Source organism: Solanum tuberosum, unplaced genomic scaffold (genome assembly GCF_000226075.1).
Source record: "Solanum tuberosum cultivar DM 1-3 516 R44 unplaced genomic scaffold, SolTub_3.0 scf00060, whole genome shotgun sequence".
NCBI lineage: Eukaryota > Viridiplantae > Streptophyta > Magnoliopsida > Solanales > Solanaceae > Solanum > Solanum tuberosum.
Genome location: NW_006238985.1, coordinates 92855 through 112788, shown reverse-complemented (window position 1 = coordinate 112788; position 19934 = coordinate 92855). Strand labels below are relative to the sequence as shown.

Sequence of the window (19934 nt, the reverse complement as noted above, 5' to 3'; positions counted from 1 at the left end):
TTTGAGACTCGAGCTGCCTTTTGGCATGTTATGCATCAGTTGGCTGTTTTATAACCTTTCATTGCATTGAGTTATGCTGTTGAGTTAAGTTTCCGCTGAGTTAAGAAAGTCAGGCCAAGGGTTCGCTTGGGGCCAACAATGGTCTCCGAGTGCCGGTCCCGCCCAGGGTGTAGGCTCGGGGCGTGACAAACTTGGTCATTTAAATTAACATACAATATAGACTTGTATCCTTATACACCAAGTTAAGCAAACGAAAACTGTAACTTTGTAGTTTTGATGATCCTAACAAACAATGGGACCTGATCCCATGAGTACCATATGTTCCTGGAACAAATGGAGGACAGCTGTAAAAGTTGTCAACTTTGTCATGGTTGGTGCACAGGAAAAGAGGACAGACGCTCAACCAATGAGAATGCACTATGTTGTTTGTTCATACAAGCATATACCTTGGATGATATGAAACAACCTAGTTCACACACACTCAAGCATTTTCGAAATAGGTGTTTTTTCTCTCACAAGAAAACAACAAGCTTTCAAGAACTACAAGGAACCTGATAGAGTTATCAAGCGTGTCTTCAGTTTGTTCATCAGAAAGTTTGTGTCTTTTGAATCTTAACTTGTAAGATCTATAAACGAATTTAGATCATGTCATTTCTATTCCAGTTGACAATGAGCATAGTTAGAGTTAACTGTGTAGTATGCGATTGAAGTCTATATTAACTAAAGTTAGTAGATATAGTAGGCAATATAACTATTGCTTTGGCTCAGTCTATAATAGAGTTGTTACAGGTTGTAGGATTGAGAGTTTAATCTTTGTGTGATTATTGGAGTCTGTAATCACTTGTTTCTTGAAGATAGTGAAGAGCAGTTGATAAATCCTATGGGATAGGTCGTAGTTTTTCGTTCCTTGAGCAAAGAGGTAGGAGGTTTTCACTTAAACATCCTTGTTATTTCATTATGTACTTTATCTTTTACTGTGTTCTATGTGTCAAGGATCTGGTCCTATAAACTGTGGTGGACTCATAAAAGTTATCAAATATCCAAGAGATTGAGATCTGAATAACAGAGTAACCTAGCTAAGATTAGTACTTGTGTGGTGTATTCTTAATCTGATTTCTTCTTCAGCAAAACGGAAAAGGAAAATTTATAATATGTGGTATTGAAGGGTTAGTTTAGATTTTTTAGTACACAAGTGGAACATGCGTTGCACGTATATATACTTTTTTTGCGAATGCCACACATCAATCTTAGTTAGAAAAACTGGACCCATGGTTGTTGGATACTTTGGTCCTGAGTATTTTATTTTAAAAAAAAGTTCGGTAGACATAAATGTTAACTTGTTAGTCTTGTTTATTTTTCTTAAAATCTATATTTTAGCTTTTTAAAATGTTTAAGTAGCCATATATATAGATAATAGAATGATCCCAAGTCCAAAACCATTATAGACAACTTGGACACATGGCATGAATCACATATAGTAGTGAACTACTAGACTAGATTTTTTTAAATAATCCATCCACATGAGCTATCATCTCCTGTGGTGGTGAGAGTTTGGTGTGGACCTCTACCATATAGATGAAACTTACTTATTTTTTCTCAAACCTACTTAAACAATCTAAAGGCTCGCCTCTGAGGCTGACTACAGTAGACCGGAAGGTTACAAGTCCTATTTCAATTTCCAGGAGTGAAAAGGGAATTAAGATGCAAGAAGCAAAAGATTCTTCTTAATTCCTGCAATCGTGCCAATGTATCAACATGATCTAATATTACTATAGTTAAAACATATATAACTAAAAAATTAATTAAATGCATGTGATTGCCAAAAGATGTATATATAACAAGAAAAGAGAGGTTTATTAATTAATTGTGTTGCAAGTCTTATGGATATAGCATACAACTCCGACAGCATTACACCCATTATATAATAAGTAGAACTATGTAGTGATATTATTGGGAATTAATATCAAGAAACAATCACAGCAAACAGATTCATTAATACGTTTATATAGACACGCTGTTAGGAATTCCTTTGCCGGTGAGTCCCTCTTCACTTGTGGGGAAGAGCAAAGTATATGGAACTTTAACAGGCCCTGACCTGTTCTTCCATTTTTTATGATCACCATTCATCTGCATAATTCGATCCTCGATATCATTCAGCTTCTTTCCAAACCTCTCAAAAGCTAAAAGTGGTTCTTGATCCTTTGTCCATTCAGGGGTATCCCTTTGTCCCAAGTAAACCTCATCTGAAGCATGCCTTGACAAGATCTCTAACACGGAAATTCCAAGCAATGTCTGCAACTGTGGAACGATTGTCTTGAGGAATACCTTGTCTGGATTTGTCTTGAGCTCTTCATACTCAGCACTTCCCGCTTCTGGCATGAACTTTCAGCTTAATGTAGGGCGATTAACAAGGTAACCACCATAAGGGTATTGCCCAAAATTGACGGCTGCATGAAGTGCTGAAGCTATCCATATTATGATGGTGCAAGAATCTATGAGCTCTTGCACAGTTTCCATTTTAGGCCACCAGGGCTCATCTTTCTTGTCACCATGTCCTTCTTCACGAATTTCCTTCCACCAGGCTTGGAGTTCACCGTCTTTCTGTACTTTCTCATCTGATTTGTAATGGAAGTTGCAATATTCTGTTACCCAACTTTTGATTGCTGACCAAATTTCCAGGCCATCAACAGCATATGGATAGTCCTGAATCAATAAGCGAACGCCATGTGGGCAGGTCAAGTCCTCAACAGCCACTCCTCTATAATTGAACAACATTATGGTCATGTTAGCAGGATGACAAAAAAAGAGAGGTTATTTTAGTGAGCCTATGTTCTGTATTTAGTACAGAGTATGCGATTTTAGTGGCTTTTCAATTACCTTTTGATGAGATCAGAAGGAAGTGCTTGTTCAGGGAAAACCCAATCTTTGTAAGCTACTGCTGACATTTCCATGGAATAATTTGCAGGAAATAGAAACATCTCAACAAAACCACCACAATTGACCAAGATCTGTCTTGCTAAAGCATTTATGTTCATCGTGTCACGGAAATGAGGATGAAGAAGTTTATGAATGGGGTGAAGCACACTTAGTTGCCTATTTGTTGCAATCACAAATGGCTCCATCACTGCATGTGTATTCAACCTGAGAAGGTAACAACAAAATGTCTCCAATTACTAAATAATACATTGAATTTGGTTATGGGTAAGTGTGTTTCATTTAAAACTTTCTAACAGGTTTTACCAGTGGCTAATGAGCTGATGAATGCCCGTGTCATTCACTGCTGCATAGGCTTTGGCCAACTGCCAAATAGAACATTCAACACCTTGGTCAGCTGGTGTATATACTTTGCTAACAGTACCAAATTGATCTCCGTCAGGATGTGGTAAACTTAGTTCAATTGCTAGCGGCTTCAAAGTTCCATTATCTTGTAGGAAGAGCAGAGTTCTTGAGGCATAGGCTTTTGTGTTTGCCGACATGTTCATTCTCCTCAAATATGGCATGACGATGTCATGGTGGTTCAGTATAAATATCTTGTTAGTCTTGATTGCCTGTTGAATAACAGTAGCAGTTTTTGTCACTACAATCTACTTAGAAAACTTGATCAAAGAATCTAGATAGTATCAAAACAAAAGGAATATACCTCATCTATTATTAATCCATCCAACTTATCCTCTACATGTTCTTTGGTAATTGTACTGTTTTGGTTTCCATATATGTTAGTATCCAACTTGCTCTTCGGAGGAAATTCCTGCAGATATTAGATAAGCCAATATCTTCAAAATGCGTAAGGAAATATCATGAAAATAGAAGTAAACATAAGCAAGATCTTGTATCCTCAAACAGTAGAAAGTTAGATGAATTAAAACCTACTTGGAGTCCACTTATTAAGACGGGATTGATTCCCGCCAACATTTCTCTCCCAAATTCTTCATCTGTCCTCCAAGCAGTTTTATCCTCTACACACACCAACATATTTAGATTACATAAGGTGAAGACATGAGAAATAATACTTAATGAAAATGCTTTTGATCATGTAGAAATATAAATAAATACCTTGAATAACTCGAGGAGTTGGGTACTTAAGTAGGCCTTGACCATCAGTTTGAAGGATGTCTTTTAGTATCTCCAAAGGAATGCTATCAGTAATGGCTTTCAACAAAGGGCCTCGAGGCAACTTGATTCCTCCTTCATAGAGTTTAAGTACATCCGCAAAGCTATCAAATTCATTAGGTGTGTTATCAAACAAAGCCTTAAACGCAGGGAGAAGCATTTGCATAATGGATTTTAAACACAATGTCTAGAAGTCTGACATCTTCACATGACCAAATCGTTTGTCCCTTGGCACATATATATCTAAGCTCATAAGCAATGGGATCCTGCTCTCGCAATTAGGATCTGCAGAGAACAAAAGAGCAATTTGTTCTTCTAAAAATCAAATATGAAAATGCAGATAGTAAAACTTGAGATTATTATACTTGTTGAGTTACAAAAATAAAAAGTTGTGTGAATGTTTTAACCTGTTTTTGTTGGTTTGCGACCTGTCCTGCCTCTACGAGGATACGGGTACTCAGAGGATCCTCCTAGGATAGACCTGGCATACTCTTTGCCTTTGTCTGGTTCACCTAAGTCATTGTAACAAGCATAGTCATAAACCCTGTCCCATTCTTCAAGCTTTCCATTACCATTTCCTCTCAAAGTTACTAGCTCATTTTCTCTGTACTTTCGCAATGTTTCTGGTGTTTCACTTGGGAGATAAGCCTGAAGAGCAATGCAGATATGTGTTTAGATGCGTACATAATTAAGGTCTTGTTACATTCATTATGAATGAATTAAACGTACCTGATTCGCAAAGAAAATGCGATCTGACTTATATTTAAAAGAAGGATAAATCCAAGAATTGCAGACAAAATGGATTTTTCCATGATTAGGAACATCATCAAGTGTGAGTGACTTGACGAAGAACTCATTAAGATGTAAATTCTTGATAATGAATGCTCCTGGAACTCCAAACTCATCGAGATCCCAATCAAATGTGACCCTAAAAGCCGATTCCCCTGCTATTATTGGGGTAATGTGTGTAAGCCAGTTCTCTAAGTATGCTGGATTGCTGTGTTTCGCTTCTGAATCATTTGCTGCAAATGGGAAAGAAAGCATAAAATTATGAAAGGAGTAAAAAGAAAGAAGCAGAGTAACAAAAGAAAGAGTAATGACCATGAACAGAACTACTGATCAACTGAAAAGAAACGTTCCGGCCAAGAAACTCAATAACTCCATCAACAACAGATGCATTTATATCAGTGAAGTCCAAAACATTTTTCTTCATCAAAATTACTGTTCCTTTAACTTTTTTTCCATCATCTTTTCCAGTAATGGTATCCACAATCTTGCCCAGTAACATGATTAGTTATTTCACGAGAAATATTACTATATATATAAACCTAGAAGAGAACAGAGAGCTTTTGGTATGTGAAGGTTAGAGTTTTTTTCCAGTCTCATATTTATAGCAAAAACTAGTACACTTTCCGTTTGATTTTACATGTAATTTAGAAAAGAAATTTTTTTTGAAATTTGTAATCTAAAACAATTGATTGATGTTTGTGGCGGCTATACATCATTTTATTAAAAATAAAATAGATATTTTAAAGTTAAATTGTTATTTAATATAACATTATGTTATTCGGAACTTTAAAAGAAAAGTGATTTATATTAAATGAGATCGAAGGAGTAATTGAATATTTATACCACGTGAATAATGATGTATATCAACGTTTTCAATTTTTCCAATTGCTTCTCTAATCTGTTGAATTATTTTTTGGAATATTTTTGTCTTCTTTTTTTGTCAAATTCCTTTTTATTTTTATTTTTTTGTTTGGGCTTCTACATTCAAATGCATCAATTTATATACGTGTATATGTGGTACATATGCAAACACATCTTACAAAGTTTGAAACTGAAATAAAATACTTATTCTGAGAGGAAATATATTCAGAAAAATATGTGTTGGGACTTGGAGTATGTAAGTCAGCTCCTTTTGATACGTTGTACTCTTTCCGTTCAATTTTACTTACTCATATGATTATATATCATGACATCATATTAAAATTATCGTATAATAAGTTTGAATGAGTAACTAATGTTTGGAGTAAAATAAGAAAATAATTTGTTTTTATGAATATGTTAAAGTGTGTTTATATATATTGGCTATATGTAAATGACTAAGTTATCACCGAAATCATAATTTGAACTTAAATATATATATCTATATATATAATATGCTACAATGCAAAGATTTTTATAGTATTTAGTTACATTGTAACTATCTTGTTAGCTTTCAATCAAAAGGGGTATTTCTTTTAAATAATAAATATGTCATTGTATGAGCTATTTTATTACTTCATTCCTTTTTGAATTTGTTAATCTGATTTTGATCTGACACATAGTTTACGAAAATAAATTAGATTTTTGAGAAAAAAACATTAAGTGATACTTGAAGTTGTCCCAGATTTTCAAAAAGACACCTTAACTTTGCGTGCGTTCTATTACCCCACAAAACATTCAAAATCACAATAAACACACATTTTTTACACAATATTTCCACTTTAGACAAAAATATCCTTCGAATGTGCAATTTCTTAAAACCAAAAAGTCGGACCCATTATTGATGTATTGAAGGATGCTTTGGTAATTTCCTATGATGAATCGTTTTGTTTGTTTCTTTTAAATTTATTTTACTATACTAAATAATTGTATAAAATATTATAAATCACGATAATTAATTACTTAAATATTTAAAAGATATAAAAATATATAAAAGATCTGATTGACTCTTCAAATTTTACCGGTGACACATAAATTGGGACAAATGAAATAATATACACAATATTTCCACTTTGGACAAAAATATCCTCCCAATATGCATATTTTTTTAAACAAAAAGTGGGACCCATTATTGATGTATTCAAGGATGCTTTGGTAATTTTCCTATGATGAATTCGTTTTGTTTGTTGTTTAATTTTTTTTAAATAATTGTATAAAATATTATAAATCACAATAATTATTTACTTAAATATTCAAAAGATATAAAAATATGTAAAAGATCTGATTAACTCTTCAAATTTTATCGGTGACACATAAATTGGACAAATGAAATAATATATATTATTTGAAAATTACTTAGAAAGTACAATAATTTACAGTAATTAACAATAGAATATTTTAAAGACAAAAAAAATTGATTGAATCTCGAAATTTTATTAGTACCACATAAATTGAGAAAGAAGAAATAACCTTTATTATTTCAAAATTGCGTAAAAGATATTACAAATCATACAACAATAATTAGCAATTTAGAATGTTAAAAGGCATAAAAAAAAATTCCATAGTTAACAATAATTAAAAATTTAAACTATTTTAAATTAATATTAAAGTTTGATTAACTCTTTAATTTTGTCTTTGTCACATAAATTGAAATAAAAAATGATACATATTGGGCCCGTGCTAGCACGGGCTCCGATGTCTAGTATTTATTTATATGTGATAAATGAGCTATATTTATATCTATCCTTACCTACTTTTTAATTTTATTTTATTTTAAGGACCATCATTCATAAAGAAGAGGAAAATGCAGGGGGATCTTTTTTCAAAGATAGGAGTATTATAGTATAGTATTATATATATACTCCGATACAATTTTTTATATAGTAATATATAATGATATTATCAATATTTTATTCATGTTTGATTCTGTTTATTTGATAAAAATCCACAAAAGTGTATCATTTGATTTTGAAAATCATTTATATTAAAAATAATTTTGAAATATCACAAAGTCTTCACTCTTCTCATATTTTCTAATAGTATGACAGAGGAAATATAATAGTATCAATTAATGTTCATGATGGGTCTGAATATAAGTAGCTAGATCAACATTAAATTTTGTATGAACGATGAACAATGAATAAATCTCACCTTCTGATGCGTGATGTACTATCGATTTGCTAGCTAGTAACAACTTTTAGTGTTTATCTTAAGAGTCAAACGATATGAACTTCGACTAACATTTAAAAATACAAGAGATTGATATCTAAAATAACATATGGTAAACAATTTGTTTCAATTTGACACTTTCGATTTAAATTTTGAAAAAAAAAATGCAAGTCTTATGGATATAGCATATAACTCCGACAACATTACACCCACTTGTAACTAGAATTTTATTTGGAACAAAGAGTTTATTTGGTGATATTATTGGGAATTGATATGAAGAAACAAGCACAATAAACGGATTCAATAATAAGTTCTATATAGACACACTGTTGGGAATTCCTTTGCCTGTGAGTCCCTCTTCACTTGTGGGAAAGAGCAATGTATATGGAACTTTAACAGGCCCTGACCTGTTCTTCCATTTCTCAGGATCACCATTCATCTGCATAATTCGATCCTCAATATCACTCAACTTCTTTCCAAACCTCTCAAAAGCTGAAAGTGGCTCTTGATCCTTTGTCCATTCAGGTGAATCATTCTGCCCCAGGTAAAGTGTATCCGAAGAGTGCCTTGACAAGAGCTCTATGAGGGAAATTCCAACCAATGTCTGCAGCTGAGGAGTGATTGTTTTGAGGAATACATTGTCTGGATTTGTCTTGAGCTCTTCATACTCTGCACTTCCTGGCTCTGGCATGAATTTCCGGCTTAATGTAGGGCGATTAGGGAGATAACCAGCATAAGGGTATTGCCCAAAATTAACTGCTGCATGAAGTGCTGAAGCTATCCATATAGTGATGGTGCAGGAATCTATGAGCTCTTGCACAGTTTGCATTTTAGGCCACCAAGGCTCATCTTTCTTGTCGCCATGTCCTTCTTCGCGGAGCTCCTTCCACCAGGCTTGGAGTTCAGTGTCTTTCTGTACCGCGTCATCTGATTTGTAATAGTAGTTGCAATATTCTGTTACCCAACTTTTGATTGCTGACCAAATTTCCAACCCATCAACAGCATATGGATAGTCCTGAATCAGTAAGCGAACGCCATGTGGGGAGCTTGAGTCCTCAACAGCCACTCCCCTGATTTTGAGTAACATTATGGTCAGGTTAGTAAGAAAACAACGCAAAAGATATTGTTTTAGTACTAAGTTTTTACGTGCGTTGTGGCTTTTCATTTACCTTTTGATGAGATCAGCAGGAAGTGCTTGTTCCGGAAAAATCCAGTCTTTGTAAATTACTGATGACAGTTCCATGGAATATTTGGCAGGGAAGACGGTAAATTCAAGAAGTCCGCCACCATTGATTAGGATTTGTCTTGCTAAAGCATTTATGTTCATCGTTTCACGAAAATGAGGAAGGAGAAGCTTATGAATAGGGTGAACCACACTTAGTTGCCTATTTGTTGCAATCACAAATGGCTCGATCACTGTGTGTGTGTTTAACCTGACAAGATATAAACAAAGTGCTTTAGATTACTAAAATTTGACAACACATTGGAGTTATGCAGCTAATTTTCGGACAAGTTTTTACCAGTGACTGACGAGCTGATGCACGCCTGAATCATTCACTGCTGCATAGGCTTTGGCCAACTGCCAAATAGAACCCTCAACACCTTGATCAGATGGTGTAAACACTTTGCTAACAGCGCCAAATTGATCTCCATCTGGATGTGGCAAACTTAGTTCAATTGCTAGTGGCTTCAAAGTTCCATCATCTTGCAGAAAGAGCAGAGTTCTTGAGGCATACATTTTTGTGTTTGTTGTCGTGTTTATTCTCCTCACATACGGCATCAGGATGTCATGATGGTTCAATATGAATAGCCTGTTAGTCTTGATTGCCTGTTAAATAGTAGTACCAACTCTTTATCAACTAATATTTGTCACTACAATCTACTCATTAAAGTTGATTGAACAATTTAGCTAGTATCAACATAAAGTAGTAATTACCTCATCAACTGTTAGTCCATCCAACTTATCCTCTATTTGCTCCCTGGTAATTGTACTAGTTTGGTTGCCATATATTTTAGGATCCAGCTTGCTTTTTGGAGGGAATTCCTACATATAATAAATAAGCCAACATCTTCAAAATGCACGAAAAATAGAAGTAAACTTAAGGTAGCTACTAATATCTTCTTACTTGGAGTCTACTAATTATGACAGGATTGACTCCCGCTAGCATTTCTCTTCCGAATTCTTCATCCGTCCTCCAGGCAGATTTATCCTCTACGTACACCAACGTATAATATTTGGATTACCAAAAGTTGAGAGCGATTAAAAATAATACTATGTGAAATGTGATTTTGATCATGCAGAAATTCAGATAAATACCTTGGATAACTTGAGGTGTCGGGTACTTGAGTAGGCCTTCACCATCAGTAGAAAGGAGTTGTTTTAGTATCTCCAAAGGAATAGCATCAACAATGGCTTTAAACGAAGTCCCTTGAGGCAACTTGATTCCTCCTTCATAGATTTTAAGTACATCCGCAAAACTATCAAATTCATTAGGCGTGCTATCGAATAAAGCCTTAAACTCAGGGAGGAGCAGCTGAGAAATGGATTTCAAAGCAAATGTCAAGAAGTCTGACATCTTCACATGTCCAAATCGCTCGTCCCTTGGCACATATATATCTAAGCTCATAAGCAATGGGATCCTGCTCTCGGTATTAGGATCTGTAAACAGTAAAAGGCAAATGTCAAGACAAGTTATATATCTTAATTTGTCAATCAAGTTGAGACTATTATACTATGAATGTCTTAACCTGTCTTGGTTGGTTTGCGACCTGTCCTGCCTCTACGAGGATACGGATACTCAGAGGATCCTCCAAGGACAGGCCTAGCATACTCTTCACCTTTGTCTGGATCACCCAAGTCATTGTAATATGCATAGTCATAAACCCTGTCCCATTCTTCAAGCTTTCCAGTTCCATCTCCTCTTAAGGCTACTAGTTCATTTTCTCTGTATTTTCGTAACAATTCTGGTGTTTCACTTGGGAGATAAGCCTAAATCAACCATTCAAACTATTTGTTTAGACACATACATAATAAGAGTCTTGTTACATGTCTAATAAACAAAATAATTATACCTGATTCGCGAAGAAAATGCGGTTAGACTTGTATTTAGAAGCAGGATAAACCCAAGAATTGCAGACAAAATGGATTTTTCCATGATTAGGAACATCTTCAAGTGTGAGTGACTTGAGAAAGAATTCACTAAAATGCAAATTCTTGATAATAAATGCTCCTGGAACTCCAAACTCCTCATCATCCCACTCAAATGTAACACTAAAAGTTGATTCCCCTGCTACTACTGGAGTGATGTTTGTAATCCAATTCTCCAAGTATGCTGGCTTGCTGAGTTTCCCTTCTAAACCATTTGCTGCAAATCAAACAAAATTCCTATCATTCCCAATGAAATAAGAAAGTCTTATACATAAATTTAGCCTTAGTTGGCATATATGTTCTCCAACTTTAAGCTCGCACAGATAAGCACTTAAATTTGTATAAACTTGAATAAGTAGATATGCGTATTCTACAAAATATAATACAAATCAGTTAAAGTGTATCCGAAAATATTAATTTGGTTGTTTAGTCCTTACAACTCTATACACTTTGGTGCACAAAAGCATTTCGTGTTCACGCAGAAGAAGGATGCACCTTAAGGGGGGAGTGGATATAGACAATCTACCCGTAATTTATAGGTCACGCAAAGACAACTCTATCGATTGCTCTAAGTCTCCCCTTCATGAGTTATTTACCCACATCAGTCAGGGGTGTATCTAGAGGGGGTGTCGTGGGTTCACCGTTCACGTGAACCCATGCTCCCCTCTGTAGATGTAGTGTTATATTTTTAAAAAATAAAAAATAAACATAGATGTATGAACCCACATTCAAAGTATCATATAATAATACGATGATGAGTGGTGCACCTCTCGAAGTGAGGATAGAAATCTAAATCTTTTATCTATCTTGTCTTTTTTAGTAACACCTCTCCAAATGGTTATCGGTCACACTTCTGATATTTCAACTAATTTTTCTTTTGTTTTTTTCCTTTAATCTTTCAAATTTTTCAAGTGTGTTACATTAAAAATTCTTTAAAAAATTAGCACGGTAAAAATTTAATTTAATTAAATCAAATGTGTATATTAAAATTTAAAACTAATAGTATTATATATTTTGGACCTATTATTTTTAAAATTTAATGGTTCATATCAATAACCTAAAAGTCAAACCGATCAAATTTATACATAAAATACATTTTTTCATAATCATGCACCCATCTTCCCAAAATTCTGAATACGTCTTGATATCAGTTGGTGTAAATAATATTTCACACCAAATATAGAGATTAACCAAGTAAATTACACTATATTTTTATCAACTTACTAAATTACTTACGTGTAAATACCTCTTTTTGTATGAGTTGATTTACTAAATGTGTAAATGTTTTTTACTTTCACTGATAAAATTAAACTTAATAAGTTTATGTTGTTGGCATTCAAATGAACAACATTTACTTCCAGAAAAAATAAATTAAAGCATTTACCTTTTTAATTTACATACACACACGTGTCCAAGATATTCCAGAAAACGTGTAGATTTAATTGAGTGAAGGATATAATGTTCATTAGCCCCCGCGGTTGAGTTTGGGCCACGTTAAATTGTAGTAGTTGAACAAAAAATAAATTAAATTGAACATGCTCATTTTCCCCCACATATATACCTCCGCCATTTTTATTTATATGTCATTATTTTAAATTTATATTCCTTAAAAAAAATTCGTAAATTTATCATTATTTACTGTTCTCTTGAAGATAAATTTTCAATTAATGAACATGAATTAATTTACTTTGATTAACTGATTTAACCAATAAATATGAATCAATTACTTAATTTTTCTATGTTAGACAAATGTATATTTTCAAGGCTAATAACTTTCAAAGGGTAAAATAGGAAGAATAATGTCATTTATGTATTGATTTTGTAAAATGACAAATACTCTTTTCGTTCATTTTTACTTGTGACTATTTGACTTGACACACCCATTAAGAAAATAATTATTTTTATAGGTATTTTACCACATTATCGTATTAAGTAATATTTAATATTAAATCTTGGAAGATAAATTGGAGAATAAGTATTTAATGATAAGGCTGAAAGGTAAAAAAATAAATTGTTTTTTTTTATAAATCAAAAATAACAAATAAAAATGAAAAACTATTTTATGAAAAGTAACAAATAAGATTGAACAGATGAAGTATCAAGAACCATCTATTTTTTAATTTAATAATAAGGACGGATAAATAGGAACAAATGGAGTATGTGGGGCCAGTGGGGACGTCTTCTTTAATAACCTACACGTGCTTAATTTATAACGTTTCTGCTTTGAAAATTATGTGTACGGAAGCTCTACCGTGTAAAATTGGATTTTATTCTTAATATAATAATTGTTCATTATATTATTTGAAATGTCCAATAATACATGTCTATTTTATGATATTAATAAATAATTTTATATTTAATTTCTAATTTATCTTTATCATTATTATTTTTATTACATTTCTCAAGACATTGTATTTATTTTTAAAGGGTAATATAGTAAAATTATTCTGTTATTTGTAATTTCATAAAAAATATGCAAAATCGATAATAAACAAGTATTATTGGATAGATATAGTATCATTTTAACTCCGCATTAAATTAAATGAGTTAAAACGACTTTTCTTTGAAAGAAAACTCAGTCCAACTACTTTCAAATTCCAATTAATATGCACAGCCTAAAACAGAAATATCTTGTACGAAAATCGACAGCAAGGAATTTGCTTTTTATGGGAAATTATTTAATAACTTTCCGTTTTATTTGGTCTATATTGATTTAATATACTTTTTTAAAAAAATTAATTAGTGTTGTATTTTACTAAATTAATTTTATTAGTGATATTTTAAAACTTTAAACTTAATTACTATTATTATTTTATTACTTTATATAGTAGTATAGTTATTTAATATTAAGGATAGTATGGGGAGAAAAAGTAATAAGACAAAAATGAAATATCTATATTTGATACAGAATCAAGTTAAATGAACGGTAGGAGTAGTACTTTCTCTAATTCAATATAAATAAATTGTTCACACCATTTTTATGGTCCAAAATGGACGAATTTTTAAAAATTCAAGGATATATCAAATTATTTTTTTCCAACTATTTTTAATGGGATTTTCAACTATTTTTAACCTCAAATAACGACTATCTTTGCTTTTAAGAAAAGTTTGAAAAAGAATCAAAAAGGATTATATTGACAATTTATTTTTTGAGTAATGTCTTTCTAAATAGTTACGTTGCATTATATATATAGTACATTTAATTTAGCAACAAAGTAAGTGCTTATTACTATTCTATGTTTATTAACTTGTCATTATTTATTTCTAATTAAGTTAAATCATCCATAATTTTCAAATTTACAAGCTTTTAGAGGTCGAAAAGTATTATACTTTATTCAAATAAATAAACTTTAAATTTAAATGCATATAATTCTAATTAGCCCTACTAAAGGCTGATCTAGAACTTTTTTTAAAAAAAAAAATAGCTCAATAAAAGCATCCATAATTAATTTTCATATAGGTGTATTTATTTGTTGGCCTAACTTTAATATATATTGGTGTACTCGAATGATAGTCCCTTATGACAGTTGGCACTGCTCAAAATTAAGAGCCAGTTTGGACTGACTTAGAAATATTGTTTTAAGTTAAAAATAAAAAATAAAAAGTAGGGGAAGACCTATTTTTAGTTTTTAATTTATTTAAAATTATTTTTATATTTGTTACCTACCTTTAGAAATCAAAACCTGACTTAATAATAGTTAAGCCATTCCCAAAACCCTCTAAATTTACCAGATGCAAACCTAAGCTGTGTAGACGTCTAGATAATGTACCTTGTACTCACGCTAGCTAATACTCTTTTCGTTCCTGTTTAGTTATCATGTACTTCCTCCGTCCCTAATTACTTATCCACTTTTAAATTGATACACATATTAAGAAAATAATTAATGACATAGTGAGTTTACCATTTTACCCCTATTCATTATGAAGTGGATGAAAAATTTTACATTTTTCAAAGTAATTAGTCATTTAATTGAGGGTATAATAGGCAAAAAAAATTGTTCTTTCTTGATTTGTCAAAATTGACAAGTAATTAGAGACAACTATAAAAGGAAAAGTGGACAAGTAATTAGGGACAGAGAGAGTATCATTTTTTGAGAGATAATTTCATTAATTTTAAAATTAAATTAGATTAATTTTGATATTTAAAATTAAAATTTAGATATTCAAAAACTATACAGAAAAGTACTATAAATTATCATTTTTGTTATATCAATGTGATAAAATATATCTTAAAATATTTATCAAAATTTATATAATTTCACTCTTAAAAAAGAAAATTATAACAAATATTTGAAACAGAGGGAGTATAAGATAAGGTCACCAAAAAAGATATTCCTAAACCACTTCTTCCGGAAGATAATATATATTCTCTTTTCCAATACTCAAGCTGATGAAATTTTAGAATATAATGATAAAAGAAATTTCAATTCATAACTAATTAAATACTTCAATTCTTCTTAATCTCAAAAAAAAAAAATCATCAACATTAAATAAGAGACAAGTTTAGCCCCCCCCACCCATGGATGTGGAACTAAACACTCCAGCCTTCATGCTTACAACTAGACATTATTTGAAGCTGAACAACATAATATGAGAGCCAATATCGAGTGAAATAAAATTGGATGTGTATGTGTTTTATTCCATCTTAAAGTATATGACTATTTTATCTAAAAGATTAAATTGATAAAAATAACGATCCGAATTGGTTAGGTCATGAGACATTATACATCTAATTGTTGAAAAAATTAAGGTGGAGATGAGAGTACTGACCATCATGAACAGAATTACTGATCAACTGAAAAGAGACTCTTCTGCCAAGGAAGTCAAGAACACCATCAACAATTGAGGCATTTACATCAGTAAAGTCTAAAACATTTTTTTTCATCAACACAACTGTTCCTTTCACCTTTTTCCCATCATCTTTTCCAGTAATGGCATCCACAATCTTATTCAAAAACATTTTGATAATTTTCTTAGCAAACAAGAAAAAAGAGAGAAAATTTTGATGAGTTATGAAGTTTCAAGAGGGATATGTCTCATATTTATAGCAAGAAAGAATTTAATTACTAGTGGAAAATAGGGAAAGAAAAAAAAAAGAAAAAAAGACAAAAGATCCATTGGTCTTCTTTTTAATTGTCCTTTTGAAAATAAAATTATTTGTCGCACACTGGAGCCAATGGGAAAGTGAACTTGGGTCTATTCGTAAAAATTAGCTATTTTATGCATATATCATAAAATTAATATAATATTATATGTTGATACCTGATTTATAAAATTATTAAATAGTGTATTTGATGAATGTTATATTATTCACCTGGAAGACTTAAAGATTAGTTTCCACTTAATATAATTATTTTTCTGATGCAACCATTTTTTAGAAATTTAGATTTGTCTATGGGCTCACTCGCACTCACACATGACGGGCATCAACATTTACAATTATTCTCTTTTATAATTGGGAAAAGGCTTAAATATGCCATTGAACTTTTAGAAAATGCTTATTTATGTCATTCGTTAAAAGTTTGACTCATTTATGTTATTATCGTTTAAGAAAAGACTCATTCATGCCACTATTTTTTAACAGTGGTTTTGCAAAACCATTTTTGACACGTGGCCAATTATAATTCGGCCATATCATTATTATTTTTTATAAAAAAATTCATAATTCTGAACAAAAATTCAATTAAAATAACCCATCCAAGTAAAGACCCACCCAAATTTTAGGGTGGGTTATTTTAATTCAATTTTTGTTCAGAATTTCATTTTTTTATATAAAAAAAATAATGACGTGGCCGAATTATAATTGGTCACGTGTAAAAAACGGTTTTGCAAAACCACTGTTAAAAAATAATGGCATGAATGAGCCATTTCTTAAACGGTAATGGCATAAATGAGCCAAACTTTTAACGGATGGCATAAATGAGCCTTTTCTAAAAGTTCGATGGCATATTTGAGCCTTTTCCTTTATTATTTTATATCTTGACATTTTCTTTTATTTTAAAAAAAAAATAAAAAATCCTACATGTCAAATTTAGTTGAAGTGGCTATACGAAGATATTCAAATGATCAAATCTAAGCTAATTTAAATATTCACCATGTAAGACTATCAAAAAAATTCATTATTTACGAGAATCTTTTTTATATCTAGAAATCAAATACATATAATCTAAGAAAATAATTGAGTTTTTAATTTGAAACAAATTGGGTTTGTGATGGAAATTAATTAATTTTTGGAAAAAATGTTGGAAAAATTCAAGATATCATTAATTTTTGTCACCGGATAAAGAAAACGGAGCAGTGATTGAGCAAATACATGTTATTAATATGGAACAAGAAGATATTAAAAAGATATCGAAGTTTAACTTTAATTTAAAAAATTGTTTAGATTAAATAATTATTGACCCTTAAATCATTATGTGACAGATTGTAGCAGATGAAAGGGGTATTGGACCAACTGGATGCTACATCCATTGGACAGGAGATCGTATATTTGGTTAAACCTAAAACGATAATTAAAATGGATGGAAGGAACATATTTTTCTTTTCAGAAATTTTCCTTAAATGTCACTGTATTTTGCTAATTAAAGAATTGATTTTAACTGAAAATATTCATTCAATTATGACTTGCAAAAGCCATTTGTCATCGTCTTCTTAACTTTCACACTTTCCCCTTTTTCCTAGGAGTAAGGAGTAAATATTAATCCTTCCGTCTGCTTTAATTGTTGTGTTATATTTTTTAAAAGTCAATTTGATTAATTTTTAAAGATAAAATTTGATATTTTAAACAAAAGATTTAGATATTCAAAAATTAATTCGAAAAATACTATACATTGTAATTTTTGTATATCAATATGATGAAAAAATAAATCGTAAAATATTAAAAGTTTTTATAATTTAATTATAAAAAAGAAAATCATGACAATTAAAAGTGGATGGAATGAGTATAACTCTTTCTCTAGTTATGGAAGACGTGACTAAATGCATTCAAACTAATTTTCCCATGCTGTCTATGTGGCCAATTGTATCCCACAAAAAAACCAGTGGACTAGTAAAGTTGAATCCTATTTTTTCTAATATTACATTAGTTTCTACATTGGCAGAATTTAGCCTTTCTAGTCAAATTCCTCTCCCTTTTCTTTTTTTTTCTATTTTAAAATATATCTTGTGTTGAAAATTAAAATATAATTTTATATCATGATTTCATCTCACATAATCAAACAAGCCTGGAAATTTGCCTTTATTCTATAAGACGTTGATTGTCTTAGAGAATCATTTAACCATTATACTCAAAAGTCTTTGACGAGATCTTTAGACATTGTTTTGCATAGTTGCATATATACAATAAAAATATCATTAAGTATAATAATGTAATCATTTATGAATACAATAATGTTACGTTTACTAATGGTTGACAAAAATCGCCATGCAAATAAAGACGTCTAACAACACAAATGATTTTTGACTTTTCCTTCTTAGTTAGCTTACCAACTTGTAGAAAAGGAAAAATGCTTATTTAGATAAATATTTTTTTCACCGTTATTTAAATCGTCTAACAAGGGAATTACTTTCTATCATGCTCAAAAAATTTATTTAAATTTTTTGCTTCTTTGTTATTATTAGTAGTTCATGGCGAGCCGAGACTACTGGACCAACATATTATTAGATTGACATTCCAAACGAGAAGCTTCACCGTATTACAGAAAAGTAATTCAACCTAATTGTAGAGGGGAAAAAAAATGCCCTATCTTAATATATAATCATTGGAATGACAAACCATTAAATTATAATCTAATGTCAACAAAATTTTAGACTATTATTTTCTCAAAAAAATTCAACTTCTTTTTACAAGATCTTTAAATTGTGATAGTTGTTCGTAAAATTATTAATTAGTACAAAAGAAATCTTTAGACCATAATATAAAGAGTTGATAAATTACTGCCAGCTCATAGAAAAGGACTAGTTGTGGATAGACCAAAGCCACAAGTTGCACCAAATGGGATGGTACAATGTGAAGTCGCCACATACACTTTGTACAAAAAATAATAATGCAAGAAATAAAGCACGTGGAGTTATGAGGAGGCTATAATGTTAGTACAAGTTTTGATAAAATTCAATAATTTTTGCTCAAACATTATATATTTGTATCAGAAATTTTATTATATGAATATAAATATTTAATTACAAACTCAATAACTAAAACAAGTTATTAGCTAGTTTAAAATTCATTAACTTTAATTACTGACTCAATATCAAATTCGGGGAATAGTGTCCTAAAACCAAAAAAGAACTAAATGAAAGAGACATACAACATAGTGAATCACTGGTCTATTTTCTATATCAATAATCGAGTCAGATCTAATATATCTTAATGAACATTTCATCGAAAGGGACCAGACAACCATAATGGCCAAAGTTGACTTGTCTCCACATTTCTTAAAGGAGGAGTGACCTCCAATTTTTTTTAGGACAAATTATAGAAATCACATACTTTTAAAGTAAAATTACAATCTATTCGTTAAAAATTTATAATTACAGAAATCCCTCAAATGGATACAATTATATAAGCGCTGATACATTAATCTGATGCGCGAGATACACTAATATAAGCGCTAATACACTAATCAGATGCGCAAAAATGAGAGATTTTAGAGATTTGTAAAACTTATAGGGGATAATGGTAATAAGTAAACTAAAAGGTGGGATTTCTGTAATTTTTTCTTTTTTGTAATTTTGAATTAGAAACATCTTAATCATAATATTTAACCTCCAACATAATTTTGTTTTTTCCCAAATAAAAACG

The 19934-nt window shown here is 31.1% G+C and overlaps 1 protein-coding gene and 1 pseudogene across 1 annotated transcript; both read right to left on the bottom strand.

Moving 5' to 3' along the window:
• Positions 1 to 1933: 1933 nt before the first annotated feature.
• LOC102588986 (probable linoleate 9S-lipoxygenase 5) lies at positions 1934 to 5410 on the bottom strand (annotated as a pseudogene).
• A 2734-nt stretch (positions 5411 to 8144) lies between these two features.
• On the bottom strand, positions 8145 to 16153 carry LOC102589305 (probable linoleate 9S-lipoxygenase 5). The gene is made up of 9 exons (XM_006344559.2): positions 15905 to 16153; positions 11059 to 11351; positions 10735 to 10975; positions 10304 to 10645; positions 10113 to 10198; positions 9923 to 10030; positions 9507 to 9814; positions 9156 to 9419; positions 8145 to 9056 (listed from the first exon to the last, which is right to left on the bottom strand). Exons 1-9 carry the CDS (start codon positions 16092 to 16094, stop codon positions 8300 to 8302), a joined length of 2589 nt encoding a protein of 862 aa, XP_006344621.1. The 5' UTR covers positions 16095 to 16153; the 3' UTR covers positions 8145 to 8299.
• Positions 16154 to 19934: the final 3781 nt, after the last annotated feature.